This window comes from Tenrec ecaudatus, chromosome 5, assembly GCF_050624435.1.
Source record: "Tenrec ecaudatus isolate mTenEca1 chromosome 5, mTenEca1.hap1, whole genome shotgun sequence".
Classification (NCBI taxonomy): Eukaryota; Metazoa; Chordata; class Mammalia; order Afrosoricida; family Tenrecidae; genus Tenrec; species Tenrec ecaudatus.
Window position 1 is genome coordinate 114283015 of NC_134534.1, and position 24407 is coordinate 114307421.

General features: G+C 42.0%; 1 protein-coding gene across 1 annotated transcript in view; it reads left to right on the forward strand.

Annotated features, from left to right (window-relative positions):
• NTRK2 (neurotrophic receptor tyrosine kinase 2) overlaps positions 1-24407 on the forward strand; it is a 494743-nt gene that overhangs the window by 343528 nt on the left and 126808 nt on the right. The window contains exon 15 of the mRNA XM_075549850.1: positions 3723-3853. Within this exon, the coding sequence (XP_075405965.1) occupies positions 3723-3853 (131 nt within the window). The remainder of the gene's footprint in view (positions 1-3722; positions 3854-24407) is intronic.

The window sequence follows — 24407 nt, forward strand, 5'->3', positions numbered from 1 at the left end:
CTTTACAGAGGTCTTCTGAGAGGATCGCTATAAATTCAAGCAAACTCGATAGCTGTGTGCTTGGTTTGAGCTTAATTCGCTGCAGCTGTGTGCAATGCAATATATCATTTGATTTCTTGACTACTGTTTCATGAACATCGATTGCAGATCCAAGTTAAATGAAGTATTTGACAACTCCAACCTGTTCTCTGTTTATTTGGCAACTTCAACCTCTTCTGTGTTTATCATGATGTTACTTGTTAGTCCAGTTGTAAGGATTCTAAATGTTCTGTATTTGGAGATGTCATTCATACTGAAGGCTGTCGTCTTTGATCTTCATTTAAGTGCTTCAAGTCATCTTCACTTTCAGCAAGCAAGGTGTTTACCTGTGTTTTGTTGTGACAGCATTTAACTGTGTGGATCATAACACATTATGGACAACACTGTAGAGATTGGGAATTTATGAATATGTAATTATGCTCATGTGGAACCCACACCTAGACCAAGAGGCAAGCATTTGAGCAGAACGAAGGGAAACAGTGTTTGTTTGTTTGTTTGTTTTCTTCACAAAAAACAAACAGTAATTTTCTTTTTTATTAGTGGCATTAACACCAAACAACCTTCATAGGGTTATATTTTTTCGGGGCTACATTAGATTATAAATCCATTACTAGAAAAAAGAATTGCAATCTTTACAAAATTAGGTACCACCACCAACAACAAATACTGAAGATTTATACAGGACAAATTTGAATCACAGAGTTTAGAATTGAAAGGAACCCCAGGGGCTCAAGCCTTCCTCTGATGACTGGGATTTACAAGCGTGAGCAGGGATTTCTGTCTACTCTCCGGTCCTTACACTTCATTTCATTCTATTCTAAGCAGTTCAGACTCCAACCTTTTTGAGAAAGTTTATCAGACAAGATCCCCCTCTTGGGCAACTGTGCGCACATCTGTCCTTTCTCCTAGGCTCTCCTTTTCCTCTTCTCCAAGCTGCACCAACCCACCTGGCGCCCCGCCCCCGCCCTGGCAAAAGCCATCTTCTAATGCACTACCAAGTAGGGTTGCCAAAGTTATGCAAGTGAAAATTCAGGAAGCTCAGCTATATTTTAATTGTAGATAAGCAAGCAATATTTTTAAACTTTTTTTTTTAGTGTAACCATATCCCAGATACTGCATGGGGCATACTTAGACAAAGGAATTATTCATTGTTTATCTGAAATTCACAATTATCTGGGGAGCCTCTATTTTCTCTGGCTCCCCTACTTCTAACCCTTGACTTATGGTTCTTGATTGCAGATTTTCCGCGTGGCAATTCACTGTCCCCATCAGTGGACTGAACTACGCAGACCACACTTTGTTGCTGATTTTTTTTCTTTCATAGTAATCACTTTATTAGGAGCTCTTACAGATATTATAACAATCCATCATTCAAGTAGATCAAGTATAATCATACAATTGCTGCCATCATCAAAATATTTTATTTCTTCTTGAACTCTTTGGTATCAGCTCCCCTTTGGAAGGATGTATATCAGGGTTGTATCCTCTCACCGTTCTTATGGTACTCTAAGAAAATCAATCTCATAAAATGGATGATCTGAAGGTGAACACGACACCAGGATTGGAGGAAGGCTGATTAATGTGTGATATTCAGATGACAGAACTTGAAATACATAGATGCAAAGACCATGACCCATGTCGTTACCAAGCTTCCCGTCCTGTAAAAGAGAAACTTATTTTACCCACCAATTATTATCAAAATGAAACAAATAAATGCAAAATACCCCATTTCTTACAGAAAGGTACCTTTTATCATTTTATTAGGGGCTCATACAACTCTTATCACAATCCATACATACATCCATTGTGTCAAGCACATTTGTACATAAGTTACCATCATCATTCTCAAAACATTTGCTTTCTACTTGAGCCCTTGGTATTAGCTTCTCATTCCCCCCACTCCTCGCTCCCCCCTCCCCAATGAATCCTTGATAATTTATAAATTATTATTATTTTGTCATATCTTACACCATCAAATGTCTCCCTTCACCCACTTCTCCACTGTTCATCCCCCAGGGAGGAGGTTATATGTAGATCCTTGTAATCTGTTCCCCCTTTCTCCCTCACCTTCCCTCCACGCTCCCGGTATCACCGCTCTCACCACTTGTCTTGAGGGGTTCATCTGTCCTGGATTCCCTGTTTCCAGTTCCTATCTGTGCCAGTGTACATCCTCTGGTTCAGCTGGATTTGTAAGGTAGAATTGGGATCGTGATAGTGGGCGCGGGCAGTGGGGGTAAGCATTCAAGAACTAAAAGAAAGTTGTATATTTCATCATTGCTACACTGAACCCTGACTGGCTCATCTCCTTCCTGCAGCCCTTCTGTAAGGAGATGCCCAATTTCCCACAGACGGGCCCTGGGTCCCCACTCTGCACGCCCCCTCATTCACAATGCTATGTTTTTTTAGGGGGGGTGTCTTTGATGCCTGATCCCTTTGACGCCTTGTGATCTCACAGGTTTGTGTGCTTCTTCCATGTTGGCTTTGTTGTTTCTCAGTTAGATGGCCCCTTGTTAATCTTCCAGCCTATAAAAAGGTACTTTTACTGGTTTCAAAGTCAATAGGAAAACACTGGTCTAGTCACCCTGAATTTTGAAGATGATGAAATGGTAATTCTAGCTACAGTTTAAAAAACTTATTTTTAACCAATGTTTCCACGCTTCTTGAAATATTTTTAAAAGAAGTATGAATATTTAAATTAAAAAATTTAATGTTAAAAACTTGACTTGTTCTGGTTGTAATGTGAAGTAAATCAAGTGGCATTTTAATTAGCAGTGAACATGTGACAACCAGGGAATTAAATATTAGGTTTAAATAAGGGAGCTAATTCTCTGCTAGAATTATAGTCATGTTCTTTATATGGGAACTCTACCTAGTGAACACATTTTTTTCCTCTTAAATTCAAGTGATGCTGCTAAGCCATGATAAATTGATGTGTGTTACTCTATTCATTAATACTGTTGCACATAAAAAGACCTTTTGATTTTTATTACTTTGAGTTCCCTGAGCATTCTGGAGGCATTCATAGCTGCAAACCATATGAATTATCAGGGGAAAAAGTCCAATTAAAAAAATCCTTTGCATTTATTATAAAGGTCTATCTATAAAGGAACTATATGAAATATCCATCAAAACAGAATTGATAAACAGTGGTATAACCTTTCCACAGAATATTATAAAGCAGTAAAAATGAAAGAATTACAGCTTCACACACAATTTGATTTAATTGCCAAAACATTGCTGAATGAACGATATGCAGGATATGGAAAAATACACATAGTGCAATTCCATTTACATAGATTAAAACATGAAAAAGAGAATAATCACTGGTTTAGGGATTGAAGCAATCATAGCAAACCCATAGAGGAAATTAACACAAAAGTCAGGATAGAGGTGATCATTGGGAGATAAGTAGGAAGTGCATACAATTAACAATCAAAATTAAAAAAACACACGGTTGCTTCTAAGGTACTCTCCTTACATCAAAAGTGATCATTGTGTTTCTGTAGGGTAAGCCAATGGAATCCCCTTCTGGCCATTTGGGGCAAGTGGTGAGGCTAGACAGTAAGAATCTCTTTGCATTCACTGTGCAGAGGAGACACCTTAGGCCAAAGAGCTCCGGATGCAAACCCTCTACTTTGGCCACTACGTTTCACCTTCAGTGTTCATTCTGCTTTGTTTTACAGTTGTTCAGCACATCAAGCGTCATAACATTGTCCTGAAAAGGGAGCTAGGTGAAGGAGCCTTTGGAAAAGTTTTCCTAGCTGAATGCTATAACCTCTGTCCAGAGCAGGAAAAGCTCCTGGTGGCGGTGAAGGTAAGCGAGAACTCCAGCTTGTCTCATTATTCCTAGCCACGCTAATAAGTGGAAGTTTTGCTTATTTATTCCTTTGTAATGGCCCATTTGGGAGTACATTATGTCTGCTGTGGTGCCTGTGTTCAGGTTGCTTGAACTAAATGTCATGTGGGGCACATCCAACTATTTAAGGGTAAGTGACTGCTGATTGCAAAAAGCCTCTGAGGAGCCCATGCTGACTATACTGAGGGAAGGGACTGGGGTCAAGTGCAATTCAGCTGAGTGGTTGCTGGGTCTTAGAGACTCAGACTGGTCTCTTCAGTTTTTTTAGTGCCTCCAGAAGGTTTGGCCAAACTTGGCAGGATGAGTCTCATGTTTAAGGTTGTGTCACCTCCCTTCTTAGCCTCTGTTCCACTGAGTTCATTTTCCATTACACCTAATCTTGTTCCTCCCTAATGTGCCCTGGGCGCTAGGAGTTTATAGATCATAGCATGACTTCAGCAAGAGCTGTGACAAACCCAGGTGGGATGGCATCCTGTATGTACTCCATCATCCCTAACTAACCTAACCATGTGGACCAGAGTAGAACTAGATTCTATACAGTTTTCAGTGGCTGAAATTTTTCAGATCATGAGGTGCTCCTGAGTGAACTTGAACCTTAGCAGCTGAGCACATTGAAATTTTCCATCACCCAGGAACCTCACAATCCCTCTAAAAGACCAAGTCTGCTGCTGAAAAAACCATTCTGACTCTTTGCAACAGAGTAGAAGTGCGTTTTAGGGTGTCCAAGGCTGCGAATCTTCAGGGCAGCAGGCACATCATGTTTCTTCCTTGGAGTGGATGGTGGGTTCAAACTCCTGACTGCCAGCCATTAGCAGCCCACCACGGCACCTCTCACCGCCCCTGTGGCTGTGAGGAGCTATGGAGCAGTTCTGACTCACAGCAACCCGGTGTACACAGAACAGAACACCGCCGGCCCCGTGCCCTCCTCACAATTGTTCTTATGTTCGATCTCATTAATGCAGCCATGGTGGCAACCTATTTTGTTGAAGGTCTTCGTCTTGTTCGCTGCTGTACCAAGCATGATGTCCTTCTCTCGGGACTGGGTTTTTTTTTTTTCTCCATCCCTCTGAAACACAATATTCTAATCAAATGAAATCTTTTATCATAGTCATTCTCTATAAACTCAAACAGGAGACCTGCTCGCTGTTGAGATAAACATTATTAAAAGAAGTATAGCTTCCACCGAGCCCTCTAAAACACATTCACAAGAACAGCCCAAGGGTTTCCTCTCAGTCGATATTTTAAAAATATATTGTCAAGATAAAAACAAGGCATCAAAGCATTGGATAATATATACAAGATCCTTAAGAGAGGTGTACATTTATAAAATTATTTGAGTATAAGCTGATAGGAACAGGACAATCCTTAAATTGAAATAATGTATAATTTCTTGGCTATAAAGATGATTATGGACACAAGTTGGGTTTTGCTTTGTTTCTGCCAAGCACACAATAGTTGTATGAATGGTATTTTCACTACCCGGGTGAATTTTCTTTCTTTCTTTTTATAGCATCCAGTATATGTTATGCTACTGTTATACTCTGCCTCATTTTCTATGAAATAGATAACTGAAGAGAGATGTGTGCCTGCTCTTGAACATCCCTATCCTGTAGACTAAAGATAGTTTCTGTTACATTTGTTAAAGTAGAAAAAAATAATGCATTTTCTTATCATCAAAAGTCATAGATCTGGATGGTAGGGATAGCCCTCAACTCCCAGCTTATTAAAAACTGCACTTTGGGGTGACGAAAGACCAACTCTTCTAGGAAATATACATTTGATAACTATCAATTAGCAGCATCTCACCAAGATGGGCAGGTGGGGTGAAGTGAGTGAGGCTAAGGGGGGGCGGGGGAGGGGTGGGCAGGGAAGGGTGGACCGGGGAGGGGTGGGCGGGGGGGGGGGCGGGGGTTAGGGAGAAAGAGAGAGAGCTCTGTAGAGACTCGAGGATTAACAGTTGAGTGGAGCAGGTGTTCTGAAGTTCAAATCCTGCAGAGAGACTGAGGATGTTGGAATTGTGGCTGCTGCTTTGTTTCAATTTCAACTTACTCAGAAAGGTTTTTTTTAACACACAATGTTCAGACATTTGGCAGGATTCTGTCTGAAGCCTTTTCCTTTTTTTTTTTCTTCTTCTCTCTCTCTCTCTCTCTTTTTTTTTTTTTTTTTGACAATGACATGAAAGGGTTCTTCTCTATTTTTAGATGCATAGACTGGGAGATTGGTGCAACTGGGGCATTCTTTGGAATGATAAATCCACCAGGCACTCTCTGTCAAGAGTAGAACTAGACTCCGAGGGTTTTTCATGATCGCTTTTACAATAGTAGATCACCAGGTCTTTCTCCGAAGGGTGAATTGAAGCTGACCACCTTCCTGTTAGCAGCCGAGCATTTTAACCACTTCACAAGCAGGGACTCCAATCGTAACGTAAACACAGGTTTCATGCTCTGGGCCCCACTTTCCACTACCACTCAGGGGCCATCCAGGCAGTGAAGTCACACCTTCAGACTTTAGACTCATTTCACAGTGTTACAAGGAGAGAAATTCTGAACGGGAGAAAATCATGGGAGATTAGGGAATACTAGGCAACAGCACAGAAATGGCTGGGAGAAATCAGTCCTCTATAGAGAGAGGGGTGAAAAATGTTCTCCGTGGGGATTGCCTTTCATCTTATTGTTGTTGTTCATTTCTATGGAGTCAGCTCCAACTCGCACATGACAGAAAAGAATGTTGCCCTATCTCCGTGAGCTTTGTTATGCCCACCTATGTTGTTATGGCCACCGTGTACTTCCAGTGCCTTCCAACCTAAGAGACTCAACTTCTAGCACCATCTTGAAAATTAGTCTTGTGATCCATCTAGTTTTCATTAGCTAAGTTCAGTAGCAGATCAGTAGACTCCCCCACCCCCCACCCACATTCTGTATTAGTCTGGAAGCTCTGCTGAATCCTGTCAATCCTACTAGTAGGTCAAATACTGCTGTCATTCACTTCCTGAATCATAGGAACATGCAAGCCACCACAGTATGGCAAATGGACAGGCAGGCAGTGATTCAGTCTACTATCATTCCTTCTGCTGTCTCTACTTCATTGTACATTTTAGGGGTCCCAAGAAAATTAAATAACTAAATGTGGTCATCCTCAGCACATATATTACATACGTTGTCTTCCAAATAGGTGCTCAAAGTAAAAGGAAATAGAGGAAAGAACTAGGAGGCAGAAGACATTTATAGAGCTATAAACATAGGCATGTACATATCTTAATACATAATGATAAGGACACAGGTTTACGTACATATACAGACATTGGGACTCTACTCACATCCTCCTTCAATGCAAGAACACGTTGTTCAAATAACCTGGCACTCTGTGATGCTCACCTTCCTGACATGATCACTGAAGAAACAATGGGTGCATAAGCTGATGTGGTAAAGAAAGCTCATGGTGCTGGGCTATTACAAAATATAGCATCTGGGGTCTTAAAGGCTTGAAGGTAAACAAGTGACCATCTAGCAGTGGAGCAACAAAGCCCACATGGAAGAAGCACACCAGGTATTGGGCATCAGAAGACCCAAAACAAACAGCCATTTTGATGTGAATGAGGGGAATCAGAATGGAAACCCAAAGCCCATCTGTAGCCAATTGGAAATCCCCTCGCAGAAGGGTTACAAGGAAGGGACTGAGCCACACAGGCAACAGTATAGAACCGACAAACACAGAAAATTCCTTTAGTACTTTCATGTTTCCTTCCCCCACTATTGTGACCCTAGTTCTCTCTTACAAATCTGGCTATACTAGAGCATGTACACTGGTACAGATAAGAGCTCTCGATATATGGAATCCAGGACAGATAGCCCCCTCATGAACTGCAATGGGAGTAGTGATACCAAGAGGATAAGGGAAAGGTGGGGGTAGAAATGGGAGAAAGGGGGAACTGATCACAATGACCAACATACAATCCTCCCTCCCGCCCCCAGGGTCAGGTACAAACAATGAAAATGTCAGCGAATGGAGACAGTGGATGGTATAAAATAGGGAAATAAAAATAATTTATAAATTTTCAAAGGTTCACGAGGGTGGGAGGTTGCTGGAGGGAGGGGAAAAAGAGGAGCTAATACCAAGAGCTCAAGTTGAAAGAAAATGTTTCGGAAATGATGATGGCAACATATGTACAAATGTGCTTGACACAATTGATGTATGGATTGTTAAAAGATCTGTAGGAGCCCCCAATAAAATGATTTATTAAAGTAAAAAATAATAAATAAACAAATAAAATAAATAGGTGCTCAAGCAGGATGTCAGGGCTAAAACACTACTAGTAACCCTGAAAGGTTAGCAGGTAGACAGTCATGTTTAGCCACAGGTAGCTGGACTGGCCATGGAAGATAATATATGCCCTTCCAGTGGCCTTCCCCACGATGCTCATCTGTTGGAGGGCATCTCCCTTCTCCATTGTTGATTGGGCCCCTCTCTGGTTTAAATTCTAATCATTGCCCTTATTCAACCTCTGAACTAGACCCAGACCATTGTTGTTGTTCTTCTAGGTGATATTAAGTTGGTTCCAATCCATAGCAACCTCATGCACAACAGAACGAAACAATGGCCATCCTTACAATTGTTTGTATGCCTGAGCCCATTGTTGGAACCACCGTGTCTATCCATCTCATTGAGCACCTTCCTCTTTTTTCCCCTTCACTTTACCCAGAATGATGTCTTTCCCCAGGGACTAGTCTTCCCTGACAGCATGTTCAAAGTACGTGAGGTGAAGTCTTGACATTCCTGCCTCTAAGTAGCACTCTGGGCATACTTCTTCCAAGAGAGATTGGCTTGTCCTCTTAGAAATGCATGGTAATTTCAGTATTATCCCCCGCATCACAGTGCAAGACTACTGAGCTTTGTCAAATACCAAAACTCCGAACCAATTGCTATCAAGTTAGTTGCCTGGGACTTATGCCAGTGTTTGGGCGTCAGAGCACACTTGTACTCCTTGAGCCTTCCACTGGCAGGTTTTCCAGAAGTAAATCACCAGGCCTTTCGATCGAGGTGCTTCTGGGTGACTTGATTTGCTCCAACCTTTCAGTTAACAGCAGAACTCATTAACAGTTTGTACCAGCAACATCTCTGCTGTGTAAATATTTTCTAACTAGTGATCTTTGATGAGGGTTTGTCCTTTTATCAGTCTGACTAAAAGTATTAAAGAAGAATTTGGTTCTTTGTCAAATCCTAATACTGTCTCTTTGCCAGAACCCTTGTTAAAATTCAAGTGCAAGTGTTATTTTGAATAAAGAAGACAAAGTGCCTGCAGCCTGAAAGTTTATTCTAATGTCATGGCCACAGAGTAATATCAGTGACCTTGCATGTTAATTTTTGTTGAACCCTGAGGTTTTGCTTATACTCTAGAAGGATTTCAAGCATCAGAGAGGGCCCCTTTTGTAACCTCCTGGGTACCAGAAGCTTCAGCCGTATAAGGGTTGGATGGAATCAGAATACTGTATCAAGTTGTGTTTTGGGCTGTGAGCCATATGTTGGCATTTCAAACCCCCCAGGTACTCTGTGGGAGAAAGACGAGGCTTTCTGCTCCTGTAAAGATTTACGTTTTAGAAACCCAAAGTGCCAGTTCTACTCGGTCCCTTAGGATCACTATGAGTCAGAATAGACTCAGTGGAAGTGAGTTTGAGTTTCTGGTCTCTTGTTAGCTTGCCCTGCCTATTTATTTATATGACTACTGGACAATGGGAAGTACAGTCAAACAAAGACTATCTTAATGCACCTCAGGGGGAAATGTCTACAGTGTAGCCCTGGTCGCAGTAAAAGCATCTTTCAGGAATCAACCATTCTGAATGCCGCATCTAGGGGCAGCATAAACTCTCACCTCTATGCAGTGGCTGCTGGGATGCTCCTCCCCCAGTGGAGACAGTAGGGATGTTTGACAGCCTCTCTGCTTGTTGCTTAGCAACCCCTGCAGTCTGGATTATGCATGCTAAGAAACAGCAGCTATTGTCTTTTTCCCTTCCCCAGAAGGAGCCGACTCCAGTTTGAAATCCACAATTTCAAGTTTAGACTGACAGATGTCAGGTGCCTGGAAATTCTAGTGTCACTCCTTCAGTGATTCAAGAACTTTGGGGCTCTCCGGAACTGGTGTGGGATAGAATCTGTTCTCATTCAGGATGCAAGGGCATATTTGGGGCTGAATGTGTTTCTCTCAATTGTGTGTCTGTTTCTCTTGATCCAAATGAATTGCCCTTTTCTTGATGTTTTCTAATTACCTTGATATTTTTCCCCAATGAAATGAATTTATGAACTATATTTTCTACTTCACAGAGCATTATGATTGAGAAAGTTATGTAGGGACTGTAAGAACCAAGAAACCAGTCTTTGATCAAACTGAGTTGCTTTACCTTTAAGTAACTCAATTGCCAAGGAAACGCTTCATTGAAGTTTCCCTGCATAAGCCCTGGATGCATTCAGTTTGGGGCTCTATCCAGGCCGCATTTCAATAGAAATGGCTCCTACTATAGCTCCTTGTTCTATGAATTCATGCTGATTTGAGTTTTCTTAAAAATATAACTACAAATGTTCTTTGTAGGATTCATGTTTGCTCCACCCTCACTTCTGCTCAATAACTCATATGATTTTTAGAAACTTAATGTGGAACACTAAAAACACCTTGCTGTTACAGTGAATCACCCTTGACCCAAATGCACAGTCAGCTCCTGCACTAGGCCCTGATCAGACTAGAGACAGGGCCCCTTTGATCCACAGTTTCCAGTGGAGGATTTTAGGAAGTAGATCTTCAGACCTTTGTTGCTAAAGAGGTCATAGAAGTCCTGTGCGTGTATGCCTATACACACATATCTACATATATGTATGTGTACATATACACACATATTATCACTCAGGGCTCATGTTTAATAGAAGAGAAAGTCAAAACCCTGTGATTGGGGGGACTTCTGGGAGGAGTAAGTGAAAGGGCATCAGGAGACTGGACAGGAAGAAAACCTGGTGAAATAAGGAATGATGAAATCCGAGTTCATCCCAACACTTTCTTTATGATTTGATTTAGAATTTTTGCGTTGTATGTTACTGAATTCCTACTTGTCAACAAAGGAAATAGAGATGATTTTCTACACCAAAAGTTAATTGATACATCCTCAGACACATTACTGTGAGGCAGCTTCAAATTACTACCCAAGACACTGTTGACATTTCTGAGCCTCAAATGGCCCCTGCCTGGACCTGTTGTTTTCCACCTCTTAGTTCAAGCTGTCCCTTTTTTTGGAAATGCCCTTCTTTCTCCTCCCCTATCTAGATCCTCATTTCCTTAGGCATGATGTCATCAGTGTCTATCCTTTATAGTATTTGTCATGTTTTTTTAAACTGTATATATAGATAATTTTAATGAGTTATGTGAACGTCTGTCTCTGTCAGAGTGGCATATTCTTATGGTTAGCTGTCCATTGACTAGCCTATGGGCAGTGACACCAAGACTCATTAAAACCCACTGTCATCGAGTCACTAACCACACATAGCGACTTTATAAGATAGGGTTGAACTGCCCTTCGGGGTTTCTGATCCTGAACATCTGTAAGAGAGCAGATAGCCTCATCTTCCTCCTTTAGAGCAGCTGGTAGGTGTGACCGAGCATACTCTCAGCCAGCAGCTCTAGGCATGACCCCAAGAGCCCCTCCAGAGTTCCATAGAGTGACACACTATTAAAGGTTGCAAGCATGATTTTTACTACATTTCCAAATATATCATTTTCTGCTGTCAGGCATACAAGTTCTGACTCATAAACCCTCTTTGCACAATGCGGAAACATGGTTGTTGATCAATCGGTGGTGACTCCTAGAGGTTTCATTGGCTAATTTTCAAAGCAGGTGTCCAGGTCTTCCTTTCAAGGGAATTTTCGTCTGGGAGTTCTGTGCGATCTGCTCAGCATCACAGCAACATGCAATGCCGATCTACAGGTAGATGGGGACTGCACCGGAGGTGCTTTGACCTCAGGTCCCCCATATGGAAGGCAAATGTTCTGCCATTGAACTACTGCTGCTGCTGCATATGTAAGAGCAGTTGTTAGGGTCTCTTTGGTCAATTTTATAGAGAGAAGCCCAAAGCTACAGAGTATAACTGCCTGATAGGATTCTCTGGGCTGCAATATGTTTGGGATCAGATCAGTAGGGTAAATTCAAACCGTCAAACTTTTGATTAACAGTTAAGCAACTAACTGTTTTCAACACCAAAGCTTACCCAAACATGTAGGTAGTGCCGTATAGTAAATGCTTGTTGAGTGAATGGATGTGTGTGTAGGTGGGTGGATGGAATGAGAGATGGAGGATTGGATGGATGGGTGAGCCAATCTTTTAACACAATCAAGTGTTGGCAGTTGGTGTTTCTAGAAAGAAAAGGATTTGGGGAGCTATTGGTAATCATAGGATTTTATAGCTGAAAGGGACAATGAAGATATGTATAGAATAATGTACTAAAAAGAAAATTCATAACTAAATCACTATGCAGATATATGCATACATAAATTATTGATATTATCTAGCTTAATCCCACACTTTACCAATGAGAAAAAGAGGACTCCAGAAAAGATAAATGACTCATTCAAGGACATTTAAATTGAATAAAGCCATTTAATATCAGACCTAGGACTAAAACTAATCTCCTAATCAGAGTCTAATGCTTATTCTACGTTATATTTTAAATGTGGCCAGGTAAATTGAAATTAAAAAGTTCAATACAATGACACTTTTTAGATAATATAAAGGAGTATATTAATCATTCTCCTATGTTTACAAAGATGAGAAACATTTTCATAGTATCAAAATTAAATATGAATTTAATATAAAAGGTACAAATAGGAAAAACTGGAATTCAGCTTGAACGTTTTCCAAGGGAATGTCTTCACAAGGGACATAACCAATACATCATTATCAACCTTTACTAGAAGCACAATGTGAAGTTTCTTGGAAACCCAACTAAAATTGTTTTTTTGTTTATCACTTTATTGAGGCTCATACAACTGTTATCACAATCCATACATACATCAATTGTGTCAAGCACATTTATACATTCACTGCCCTCATTGTTCTCAAAACATTGGCTTTCTGCTTGGGCTCCTGGAATCAGCTCCTCGTTTTTCTTTCTTCCCCCTCTCCTCCCCGCTCCCCCTTCCATCATGAACCCTTGATAATTTATAAATTATTATTTTATCATATCTTACACTGCCAGATGTCTCCTTTCCCCCACTTTTCTGTTGTCCATCCCCCAGGGAGGAGGTTATAGGTACATCCTTGTAATCAGTTCCTCCTTTCCACCCCACCTTCCTTACACCTTCCCAGTATCACCACTCTCACCTCTGGTCCTGAAGGGAATCATCTGTCCTGGATTCCCTGTGTTTCCAGTTCCTGTCTGTACCAATGTACATCCTCTTATCTAGCCAGATTTGTAAGGTAGAATTGGGATCATGATAGTGCAGTAGGGGCAGCATTTAAGAACTAGAGGAAAGTTGTGTATTTCATCAATGCCATACTACACCCTGAGTGACTAATCTCCCCTTTATCCCTCTGCAAGGGATGTCCAGTTGTCTACAGATGGACATTGGGTTCCCATCTCACACTCCCCCTCATTCACGATGGTATAATTTTTTTGTTCTTTGGTTCTTGATACCTGATCCCTTCAACACATCGTGATCACACAGGCTGGTGTGCTTCTTCCATGTGGGCTTTGTTGCTTCTGAGCTAGATGGCCACTTGTTCATCTTCAAGCCTTTAAGACCCCTTTAAGGCTATCTTTTGATAAGTCGGCACCATCAGCTTTTTTTCACCACATTTGCTTATGCACATGTTTGTCTTCAGCGATCATATCAGGAAGGTGGGTATCATGGAATGTCTGTTTAGTTGAGGAAAGTGTTCTTGTATTGAGGGAGTACGTGAGTGGAGGCCCAATGTCCATCTGCTACCCTACTATTTAACCTATAAATATATACACATAGATATATTTCTCCCATAAGCATAAATATATTTACATATGTACATGCTTATATTTAGGCCTCTATGTATGCCCTTTGCCTCCTACTTCTTTCCTCTATTTCTTTTTGCTTTCCTCTTGTCCCACTACCATGCTCAACCTTTATTTGGGTTTTGGTAATTCCTCTCAGTTACATTGCCCTTGATCACTCCCTCTCAGTCGTCCCACTCCCTCCCTGCCACTGGTTTTGAATCACTCATTTCCTTGTCCCTTGGTTGGCCAACACCTCTCCCTTCCCCCACCTCTCACTCTGGTCCTGTTGTTTTCTTCTCCACATTGTTTATCCAGCCTATCTTATCTAGAGAGACCTGCAGAGATAATAATATGCACATAAAATTGCAGATGGCCTCCACAGCACCGAACAAAGTGGCACAAAAACAAGACGATGACGCAGAAACACCAAAAAACTAACAAACAAAAAAGCCACTGACATACAAAATCTAAAAGAAGGGGAAAAAAGCCTGTTAATAGTTCAAGGTCTATTTGTTGACTTTTAGGGGTGTTTTGGGGACGAGTCTGATGGGGTGCCATGCCCTGGACCAAAATCCTTGATACTCCTCAGAACCTCCTTGCTCTGCTCCCCCTGCCACTCTATTTCACGCCCCTAGTGTTTGGCCTCAGTGTGGTGGCGTCAGGTCGGTCACACATCCCACACCGTGTCTCCAGTGTTGGCCCGTGTAGGGCCATGGGTCTGTGCAGTATGTCACATCTCGCAGTGGGGCTAGCCATATGGTCTTCTCTGTGCTTTGGCCACGCCGAGCAGGGTTATTGTCTTCTGAGCTTGGTGGGCGCTGGTGTGCTCCACTCCCTTCCTCCCCCTTCATTTGCTTCCTTCTGGGTATGGTAGGTCAGTTCCTTTCCCTCACCAGACGGTCTATTTTCATTTTTTGTGGCACTCCCTTCCGTGGTGAAGGTCACGCTGATTCTGGTTGGGGCTGGGCATATAATCCAGTCTTTTTATGGATTCCTCCACGAGTTATGTTGCCCTCCTGGTTTGGCACACCATGGTGGGGTCTGTATGCACATTCCAGTTCTGTGGGGACATAACACATATTCTCCCCCTGGGTAGATTAGTGGCATGTTCCCCCCATGTCATCATCTCAGTTTCTCCCCATCCCATTTCTCCCTCCTCCTTCCCTCTTTCCCCTTCTTTATGTTGGACTCACATGTACCTCTCTTGGTGAGGTCTACCCTCCCCCCAACTGCCTGTGCTTCCACCCATTTATTGCGAGATAAGTGTCTATTCTTCTTTCTGGCTGTGCTGATTGTACTTACCTCAGGAGACTCATGTTACACGTGTCCTTTTGAGATTTGCTTACCTCGCTTAACATGATTCCTTCCAACTCTTAACATGAAATGATGTGTTTCATGTGATTGTCCACGCTTTTCAGTTCTCCATAGTACTCCGCTGTGTGTATGTGCCAGAGTTTACTAATCCATTCGTCTATCGATGGAAACTTAGGCTGTTTCCAAGTCTTTGTGATTGTGAATTGAGCCGTAATAAATATTGGAGCGCAGATGACTGGTCGTGCTTTATTTGTTACCTCCTCTGGGTATATACCCAGTAGAGAGATGACGGGGTCATAAAGTAGATCAATTTCCATTTTCTTTAAGTATCTCCAGATTGCTTTCCACAGTGGCTGTACAAATTTACATGACCACCAGCAGTGGAGGAGGGTTCCTACTTCACCACAGCCCCTCCAACACTTGTTGCTCTCTGATTTGCTGATTTGGGCTAGCCTCAGGGGTTTTAGGTGGTATCTCATGGTTGTTTTAATTTGCATTTCTCTTATGGCTAATGACCAGGAACACTTTCTCATATGCTTGTTGGCCATATGGTTATACTCCCTAGTGAAAGTTCTTTTCGGTTCTTTTGCCCACTTCCTTAGGGGGTTAACTGTTTTCCTCTTTTTGCAGGTCATAATGGTGTTGTAGATGTTAGTAATGAGCCCTTTGTCCAATGTGTCATTACTAAAAATCCTCTCCCAGTCTGTGGGTTGTCTTTTTACCCTCTTTGTGAAGTCTTTCGAGGTGCACAGGTGCTTCATTCTTATTAAATCCAATTTGTCGATTTCCAGTTCACCTGTGTGTGTCCCCTTCCCTGTTGCAGTGAGCCTATGAGCTCCCTGGGCCAGTGCTCTGAGGTTAGTCCCGATTCCCTCCTTGATGGTCCTGATGGTTTGGGGTTTAACTTCTAGGTCTGTAATCCACCTTGAGTTTATTCATGTGCATGGGGTGAGGTGAATGTCTTGTTTCATTTTTCTATATGTGGATATCCATTGTTTCCAGCACCACTTATTTAAAAAGGCATTTGCTTCCCACTTGATGGTTTTGGGACCCTTGTCGAAGATCAGTTGTCTATATGCTGATGGTTTTACTCTTGGGCTTTCTATTCTTTCCCACTGGTCTGAGTGTCTGTCATTGTGCCAGTACCACACTGTTTTGACCACTGTAGCTGTGTAATAGGCATTAAAATCAGGTAAGGCGAGTCCTCCACTTTGTCCTTCTTCTTGAGGAGTTCTCTGCTAATTCTGGGTTTCTTCCCTCTCCATATGAAATTGGTGATCAGTTTTTCCAATTCTTTGAAGAAGGTTGTTGATATTTGAATCTGTATAGCATTGAACTTGCGAAGTGCTTTAGGTAAGATTGTCATCTTTACTATATTAAGCCTTCCAATTCATGAGCAGGGGATGTTCTTCCATTTGTGGAGGTCACTTTTGGTTTCCTGTAGTAGGGTCTTATAGTTTTCCTTGTAAAGGTCTTTAGGGGTTTTTTTTTTGTTTTGTTTTTGGTTAAATATATTCCTAGGTATTTCAGTTTGTTCTTAGCTACTGTGAAGGGTACTTCCTTCTTGATCTCCACTTCCATGTTCCTGTCCAATGTGTATAGAAAACCTACTGACTTCTGTTTATTGATCTTGTATCTTGCCACTCTTCCATATTCCTCTAATCACTGTAAGTACTCCTGTTGTGGAGCTTTTGAGGATTTCAATGTACAGGATCATATCATCTGCAAATAGCAATAGTTTCACCTCCTGCTCTCCCATTTGGTTCCCTCTGATGTACTTCCACTGTCTTATGTTGTTAGACAGAACCTCCAGAATGATATTGAATAGAAGTGGAGTCATGGGGCATCCTTGTTTTGTACCCTTTTTCACGGGAATAGTTTTTGTCTTTTCTCCATTAACTATGATGTTGGCCATTGGCCTTTCGTAGATAGCTTGTATCAGCTTGAGGAATTTACCTTCCAATCCTATCTTCATGAGTGTCTTAATTAGGAATGGGTGTTGGATGTTTTCAGATGCTTTTTCTGCATCTATGGATATTATCATATGTTTTTTATCCTTTTTCTTCTTGATATGGTATATAATGTTGATGGATTTTCAGATGTTAAAGCATCCCTGCATCCCTGGGATGAACCCAACCTGGTTGTGGTGGATGATATGTTTTATATACTTTTGTATTCTATTGGCCAATATTTTGTTAAGGATTTTTGCATCGATGTTCATTAGAGATATCGATCTGTAATTCTGCATACATGTGGGGTCTTTACCCTGTTTGGGTATAAAAGTTATGTTGGCTTTCTAGCATGAGTTTGGGAGTTTGCCATCCATTTCTATGCTGTGGAATACTTTGTGGAGGATTGGTGTCAACTCTTCCCTACATGCTTGGTAGAATTCTTTGATGAGGCCATCTGTCCCGGGGATTTTTTGTTGTTAGCTTCTTGATAACCCACTCAATTTCTTCTTTTGCTATGGGTTTGTTGAGTTTCTTGACATCTGTCTGAGATAATCTAGGGAGGGGCTGTTTTCCAAGTATTTATCATGTTTTCCATTTTTTCTGAATTCATTAGAATACAGACCTTCATAGCACTTTGTGATTGTCCTTTTAATCTCATTGGGGTCTGTTGTAATTGCCCCTGTTTCATCCCTCATCCTAGCTATTGATGTTTGCTCCTTTCTATCCTTGGTCAGATTCCCCAGTGGTCTATCGATTCTGTTGATCCTTTCATAGAACCAGCTTTTAGCTGCATTTATCATTTGCATCATTCTCTTGTCTTCCCACTGGTTTAACTCTTCCCTGATTTTTATTACTTCTTTTCTCTTTTTATTGGAGGGGTTGTTCTGCTGACTCTGTTCTAGTTGTTGGAGATTTTGTATTAATGTATCTGTCATAAACCTCTCTTCTTTTTCATATATGCATTTAATGATAGCAAGCTACCTCAGATAACTGCCTTCGTAGTATCCCATAAATTTAGATACGTTGTATTCTCATTCTCATTAGTTTCTAGAAGCTTCCTAATATCCTCTCTAATCTGGGCATGTACACATTCATGTCACAGGAGATCGTTGTTCATCCTCCACTTGGTTGCCCTTGCTTTTCTGGATGACCTCTTATTAATCTCCAGCGTTATGGCATGGCATTTAGAAAGATATCTGATTAATATCTGTGTGTTTGAATTTACTCAGGCTTGACTTGTGTCCCAGCAGGTGGTCTATTTTTTATAAATGATCCATGTGGGTTTGAGAAGAATGTGAATTTTTTTTTTTACATTTCGATGGAAAGCTCTATAAATGTCTATCAGGCCCCTTTGCGTAATTTCATTGTTTAGCTCTGTGGACTCTATTGAGCTTCTTTCCCAATAAACTGTCTTTGTCTTGTCTGATAGAGGAGTGTTAAAGTCACCTACTATGACTGTTGAATCCATGATTTCTTTTTTCATCTTTTTAACAGTTTCTTTGCTGAAATTTGCTGCACCATTATTGCATGAGTAAATATTCAATTTGCTAACTGGTTCTTGGTTTACTGAGCCTTTGAGCATTATGTAGTGTTCCCTCCTTGTCTCATTTATGGTTTGAACTTTGAGGTCCATTTTGTTGGACATTAAAATAACCACCCCTGCTTTTTTAAGTTGGCATTTGCTTGGTATACTTTCCGCCAGCCTTTTATTCTTAACATATTTTTGTCTGTGCACTTAAGAATTTGCTCCATTCTCTCCTCCTCTTCATGGTATCTGCTGATAGTTCTGATCATACTCTCACCTGCGCTCCTTTGTATGTGACTGTCTTCCTTTCTCTTGCTGCTCTAAAATTTTCTTTTTCCTCGAAGTTGCATATTTTTACTATTATATGTCTTGATGTGTTCTTCTTGGGGTCTAGTCTAGCTGGTATCCTTTCTGTTTCCTGAATGAGCACCTGGTTCTCACTCGTTAGGGTGGGAAATTTTTCTTTCAGAAATTCCTTTGCTATCTTGGCTGTCGACTTGTGTGGTGTGTTGTGCTCTGGTAAACCAATTATTTGAATATTATTCCTCTTCATAGCATCTGTCATTGATCTCAGGTTATCTTCTGCTTCTTTAATTTTCCTATCTGACTGTCTTTCCCACTTACTTGGGTCTGTTTGGGTGTCCTCAAGATCACTGATATGGTTCTCTACCTCCTCAAGCCTAATCATAAATTCTGTGATCTTATGTGTAACTTTTTCTACCTCTTCTGTTAGCTCCTGTAGTTCCCTTTGGTGTGTGGACTTCATCCCCTCTATTGGGGACTTCATCCCCTCTGTTGTGGACTTCATCTCCCCCATCATTGCATCCTTATTCAGAGTTGCTTCCCTCAGCTCCCGTATTACTGCAAGCAGACTTCTGAAGATTTCCTTCTGTGGCAGATCTGAATCTGATTCTTCTATGAGAGATATTAGCTCTGCTACTATGTTTTGTCTCTCAGTTTTTTTGTTTGTTTTGTTGTTGGGAGTGATGTGGTCCGTTGATTTTTCCTTGATCTTTTCATAGGCCCTGTGTTTCTGCGAGACAAGGGGGCCCTTATCTGTGTTACTATAAAAGATGCTTTCAGGGGGCTGTCTATGACCTACAATAGAGATGGGTTAGACTGCCATGGAGGCAGAATTCCCGATGGCTTAGTGGCCAGCAGTGGTGAGATGTTTCAGTGAGTGGAGTGGGGGCTGGAGCCTCAGTCAGTGCCCCAAGGCTGCTTTAACCTGGTCTGTCAGGGCACCCTTAGCAGTCGTTTTTTTTTTTTTTTTTGGTGTGTGTGTAATTAAAATAATTTTAGGGTAAAAAGAAAAAAAATGGAAAGAGAGAAAAGGAAAACCTATAAAAGAGGAGCATAAAAGAAGTAATAATAATAATGATAAAGGAGGAAGAAAAAAGAGAGAGAAAAACACAGAAAGTAAAAGGAAAATCAGCATGAAAAAATATATAAATTTACAGCCCTCCTTTTCCCTCCAATTTCTAGAGATGCCTAATAGAAGGTGGAGGTGGGAAAGTCTTGGCTGCCATGGCGAGTGGTGCTGATCTGGGGCTCTGGAACCAGGATATATGATGGGAAAATGATCTTTAGATCGCGCGTGCACTCCCCAGGTCTCTGCAGGCCTGTAGAGTTAATCCAGTAGGCAGAGGCTACACTGGCAGGAAAAGCACCTCAGCAATGAACCTCCTGCACCGGCCAGAAAAGGAGGGGGGCGCAATGGGTACTGAGGGAGACACTGGCCGCAGCGCCCACGTCCTATGCCAGCTGGAAAGCTGCGGGGACCGCAAAACCGTGTCGCTAGTCTCCTTAGCAGGCAGAAGGAATGCTTGTCCTTTGAGCCGCTGGCCCTGTGTACGGTGCAGGCTCCACGGTGATGTGGGCTGAGCTGGGAACGGACAGCAGCGGTTCCAGCGAGACCCACAGGGCAATGGCGCCTGCCCTCTGCACTAGGAGGAATGCCTATGGCGGCAGTTCACTGCACTGGGAGGAATGCGCTGGGGCGGGCAGGCTCAGCACTTGGAGTTGCTCAGTGCACTGAGCAGACAAAGCCGGCTCAGTGGAGAATGCAAAGCCGTGTCGTTGGCCTTATTAGTAGTCAGGAACATCCGGCCTGTGGCGGCAGCTCACTGCACTGGGAGGAACGCGCTGGGGCGGGCAGGCTCAGTGCTCCGGGCTGCAGGCACAGGACTCTGCAGTGATGCCGCCCAGCCTGAAGTGGCTCCAGCAGAAATGCAGCGCAGGGGGTAGAAGCGGGGTGGGCTGCAGCAGCCGGCTCTTGCCTTTAGGAAGTACACAGCGAAGCCTCCCAGACAGGGAGCAGAGCGGTAGCTAAGCTGATGGGGGTGAGCGGGCAGGCAAATGCGGTGCTGGTGGAGGGGTCCCAGGCAGCAGTGGGGGTGGATCGTCCCTTGTGGAGGTCACCCAGGCAGTCACCGGTAGATTGCAGGTCAGTTACGGGGTTCCTGGGTGAATGGAGGGAGGGATCCGAGCTCAAGGGAAGATTGCTGCCACACGGGACGAGGGGAACTGTGGGGGGAAAAGGAAACTTCTCTCCTAGTAGAGTCCCACACCTGGGCAGCTGCTCTCAGGGGTCCCGCCACATCTGCTCGTGTCTTGTTAGAGCAGCCAAGCAACTCCGGGCATGCGGGCCCATTCTGGGGGTGGAGTGGGGCTACAGCTGATCACGGCTGTGGTGACGGCAGCCTGATGACCTGAGATATCCCAAGAATGGGATTCTGGATCACCGAGGCCCCGGCTCAGGACAGATGCATGGGGTGGGGGTGGGGTGCTGTCCCAGGGGGATCTTTCACTCACCAGACTCCTTCCACTCCACTACCTGGACACCAAATCCTCCCCTTTCAAAAGAGCCTTCAGAGTGTGCGGCTCACGTGGCCTACCATCTTCCCTTCTTCTCAAAGTGGTTTAAGCAGAAAAGAAAATATTAGCTTAAATACTAAAAGGCAAAAGAGTGTTAATAGTTCCAGGCATCGCTGGACCTAGGATGCAGGCACAGCCTCATTCTTCCCCAGTGCACTAGCTGGTAGTTTTGAACTGCTGCCTATGGTGAGCAAGCCAATGTGTAACCCAAATAAAAGCAAAAGATGACTGACTCAAATGGGAACCACAGTGTCCCTGGACCTCATTGAGACTGGAATAGATGGGACCCAAAATCTCAGTTATGAAGTGATGTCCTTTTATGATTGTCCTTTGCTATTCTCTCAGCAGAAAATATCAGAAGCTCCCTCTGAAGCTTTTCTCTGTCACTGAAGTATAGATGCCTCTGGGGCTCCTTAGTGTTTGGTTTCTGCTTCCACACCAAATATGGCTCACAATCTCTCCACAATATTCATATTTCTCAAGAAGGAATACACTATGGGTTCAATTATTCCTATTGGTTTTCTGCCATGTTGCCTCGCCTTCATGACAGGTGAGGCATGTCTGTGTTCTAGTTATTTAGGGTGACCGCAGGCTATAGAAGAGGCCACCGGTGGGAAAGGAACCATCTAGGGCCACTTTTCCAAGACATGAGAAAAGGATACGAGCTCAAAAGGAAGCTCATTCTGTCCAATTCTGAAACAATAAAAATATTATGAGAAAGAGCATCAGGAGCTCATTGATGCAAGCGCTTACCCAGACATGTTTATTTCTAAGATGGACGGCCACTTCCTTTTGATGACGATCACACCAGTGCTCACATCCTGAAGAAATGTAACGTTCTCCTCCCACTCCTCTCTCTTCCTGTGTTTCCTCCCCAATTCCTATCCTTCCAAAGTGAAAATTAATGATGATAAGCTTAGTGTATTTAAAGAGACATTTGCCAATGTTGTCTTAAAAAACTAGTATCCATATCCCAACAGCATACAATGTTGCAGAAAACAGTGATTATGAACTCTTTCTTAACATGTTTCTAGGAATGGGGATTATAGAAATTTTAATAGTGACTTACAAAAAGGCTTAATTACCTTTTACTGTCTAGACATTGTTTTTATGTTTCATAGATATCGGTCATTCTTTAATATCAGTGCATTCCTTCCTGCCTTGTGTGTGTGCATGTGTGTATGAAAGGGCTTCAAAGATGATCATGAAAAAATTCATTATCTTTTAATTCCATTTTTCCATTAACTTTTTGAGGTCCCTCCTCCCACCATGTTTATGAGCATGTGGGGTGGTGGGGTGGGGGTGGGGAATGTTTAAATGTGGTAGAATGAAGAGTAATATTCTAATTTATTTATATTTATAATTATAACTCTGTCCTTGAGTTAGGTATGTCCCTCATTACATTGCTTTATCAATATCCCTTTCCCAGTAACTTCAACTTTTACCCTTTGGTCAGGGATCTGTTTTTTGTCTTGTTAATCTTGTTGATGACCTTATTTCCTGGCTTATCTCCAGTTTATCCACATGTTTCCAGAGAAGTTAAAACCCAAACAGAGTATTTCACTCTAATGAGGACTCATCTGATACCAAACATAGTTAGAATAATCTATTTTCCACTTTTCTAGATAGAAAAGTAGTTGTGTTTTTTGTTTTTATTTTGCTTTCACATGAGAGCTAGCCCGCTCATAATCAAGTCTGCTGTGCTCCTGTTGCTGTTATTTGCCATACGCTTGGCTTGCACTCACAGTAACCCCGTATGGAACAAAATAAGCTTTGCCCGGTCCCATGCCATCTTCAGAAGCTTTGTGATGCTTGAGTCCATTGTTGTAGCCATTATGTCGGTCCATCTCCTTGAGTGAGCTCCCCATTTCTGTTGGTGCTTTTGCTCTTGATGTGGTGCTGGAAGCTATGAAGTTGCCATTTCATATACCAGCAGGGCCATTCATAGTAGAAAGATGAAAGTAGACCTTCTAGTTTAGATATATTGGGAAGAAAGGCCTGGAAATCGACTTCCAAATATTAGCCAGTGACAACCTTGTGGATCACAAAGAGTGCTGCCTATGATCCTAGGAGCACATGTACATCTAATAAAATTGGGCGGAGTCAACGGAAAGTCCGCATGTCTACTACAGTTGTCCATCATTGATCTCAATTTCCGAGTCACTTATTTTACCCAATGCTTCTCAAACATACCAGTCACCAATGAATTACGTTCCTGTCTTCTGAAGAGCTAACATTTATACTAAAGATGTAATATGCAAACATAAACCAGCAGTTTTATCACTGGAACTATCACAAGTATTTTAAAGTGTGGGAATTAGAACTCAGCCTCCTGTTTCCCTCTGAGGAGTTGACTTGTTGGATTCTGAGCCTTAAGTATCAGCACACCTGTGAAAATAAAGATAGCATTGGTGTGACTCTTGTGTCTAATCCTGTTACTTGGTACATAATAACAGTTATACATACTGAAGTGAGTTGATACCTGCACTATTGATGTGTTTGTGGACATTATGATTACCATACAATTATTTACTTGATTTTCACATTTGTAGGAACATTTGGATCCGCCTATTGCACATTCATTCGTTTCTAAGATTTTATTTCTATCAAACGCTTCCGATCTCTGAATTTATTGAAATTCGCATCTATACATTTCACTTTTGTAAGAATTTGATATAAGTTTCTACTTTCCTTTAGGGAATACCCTGTGGAATAAAACAATTATGCAGAATTGTGAGCATTAATCTAAATCATTGGCTAATTACTTTTTAGGAACACCTCAGGAGAAGGGTATCTGCTTTAATTCTATTTCAATCTTGCATTTTAGAAATATTTTCTGATGTTC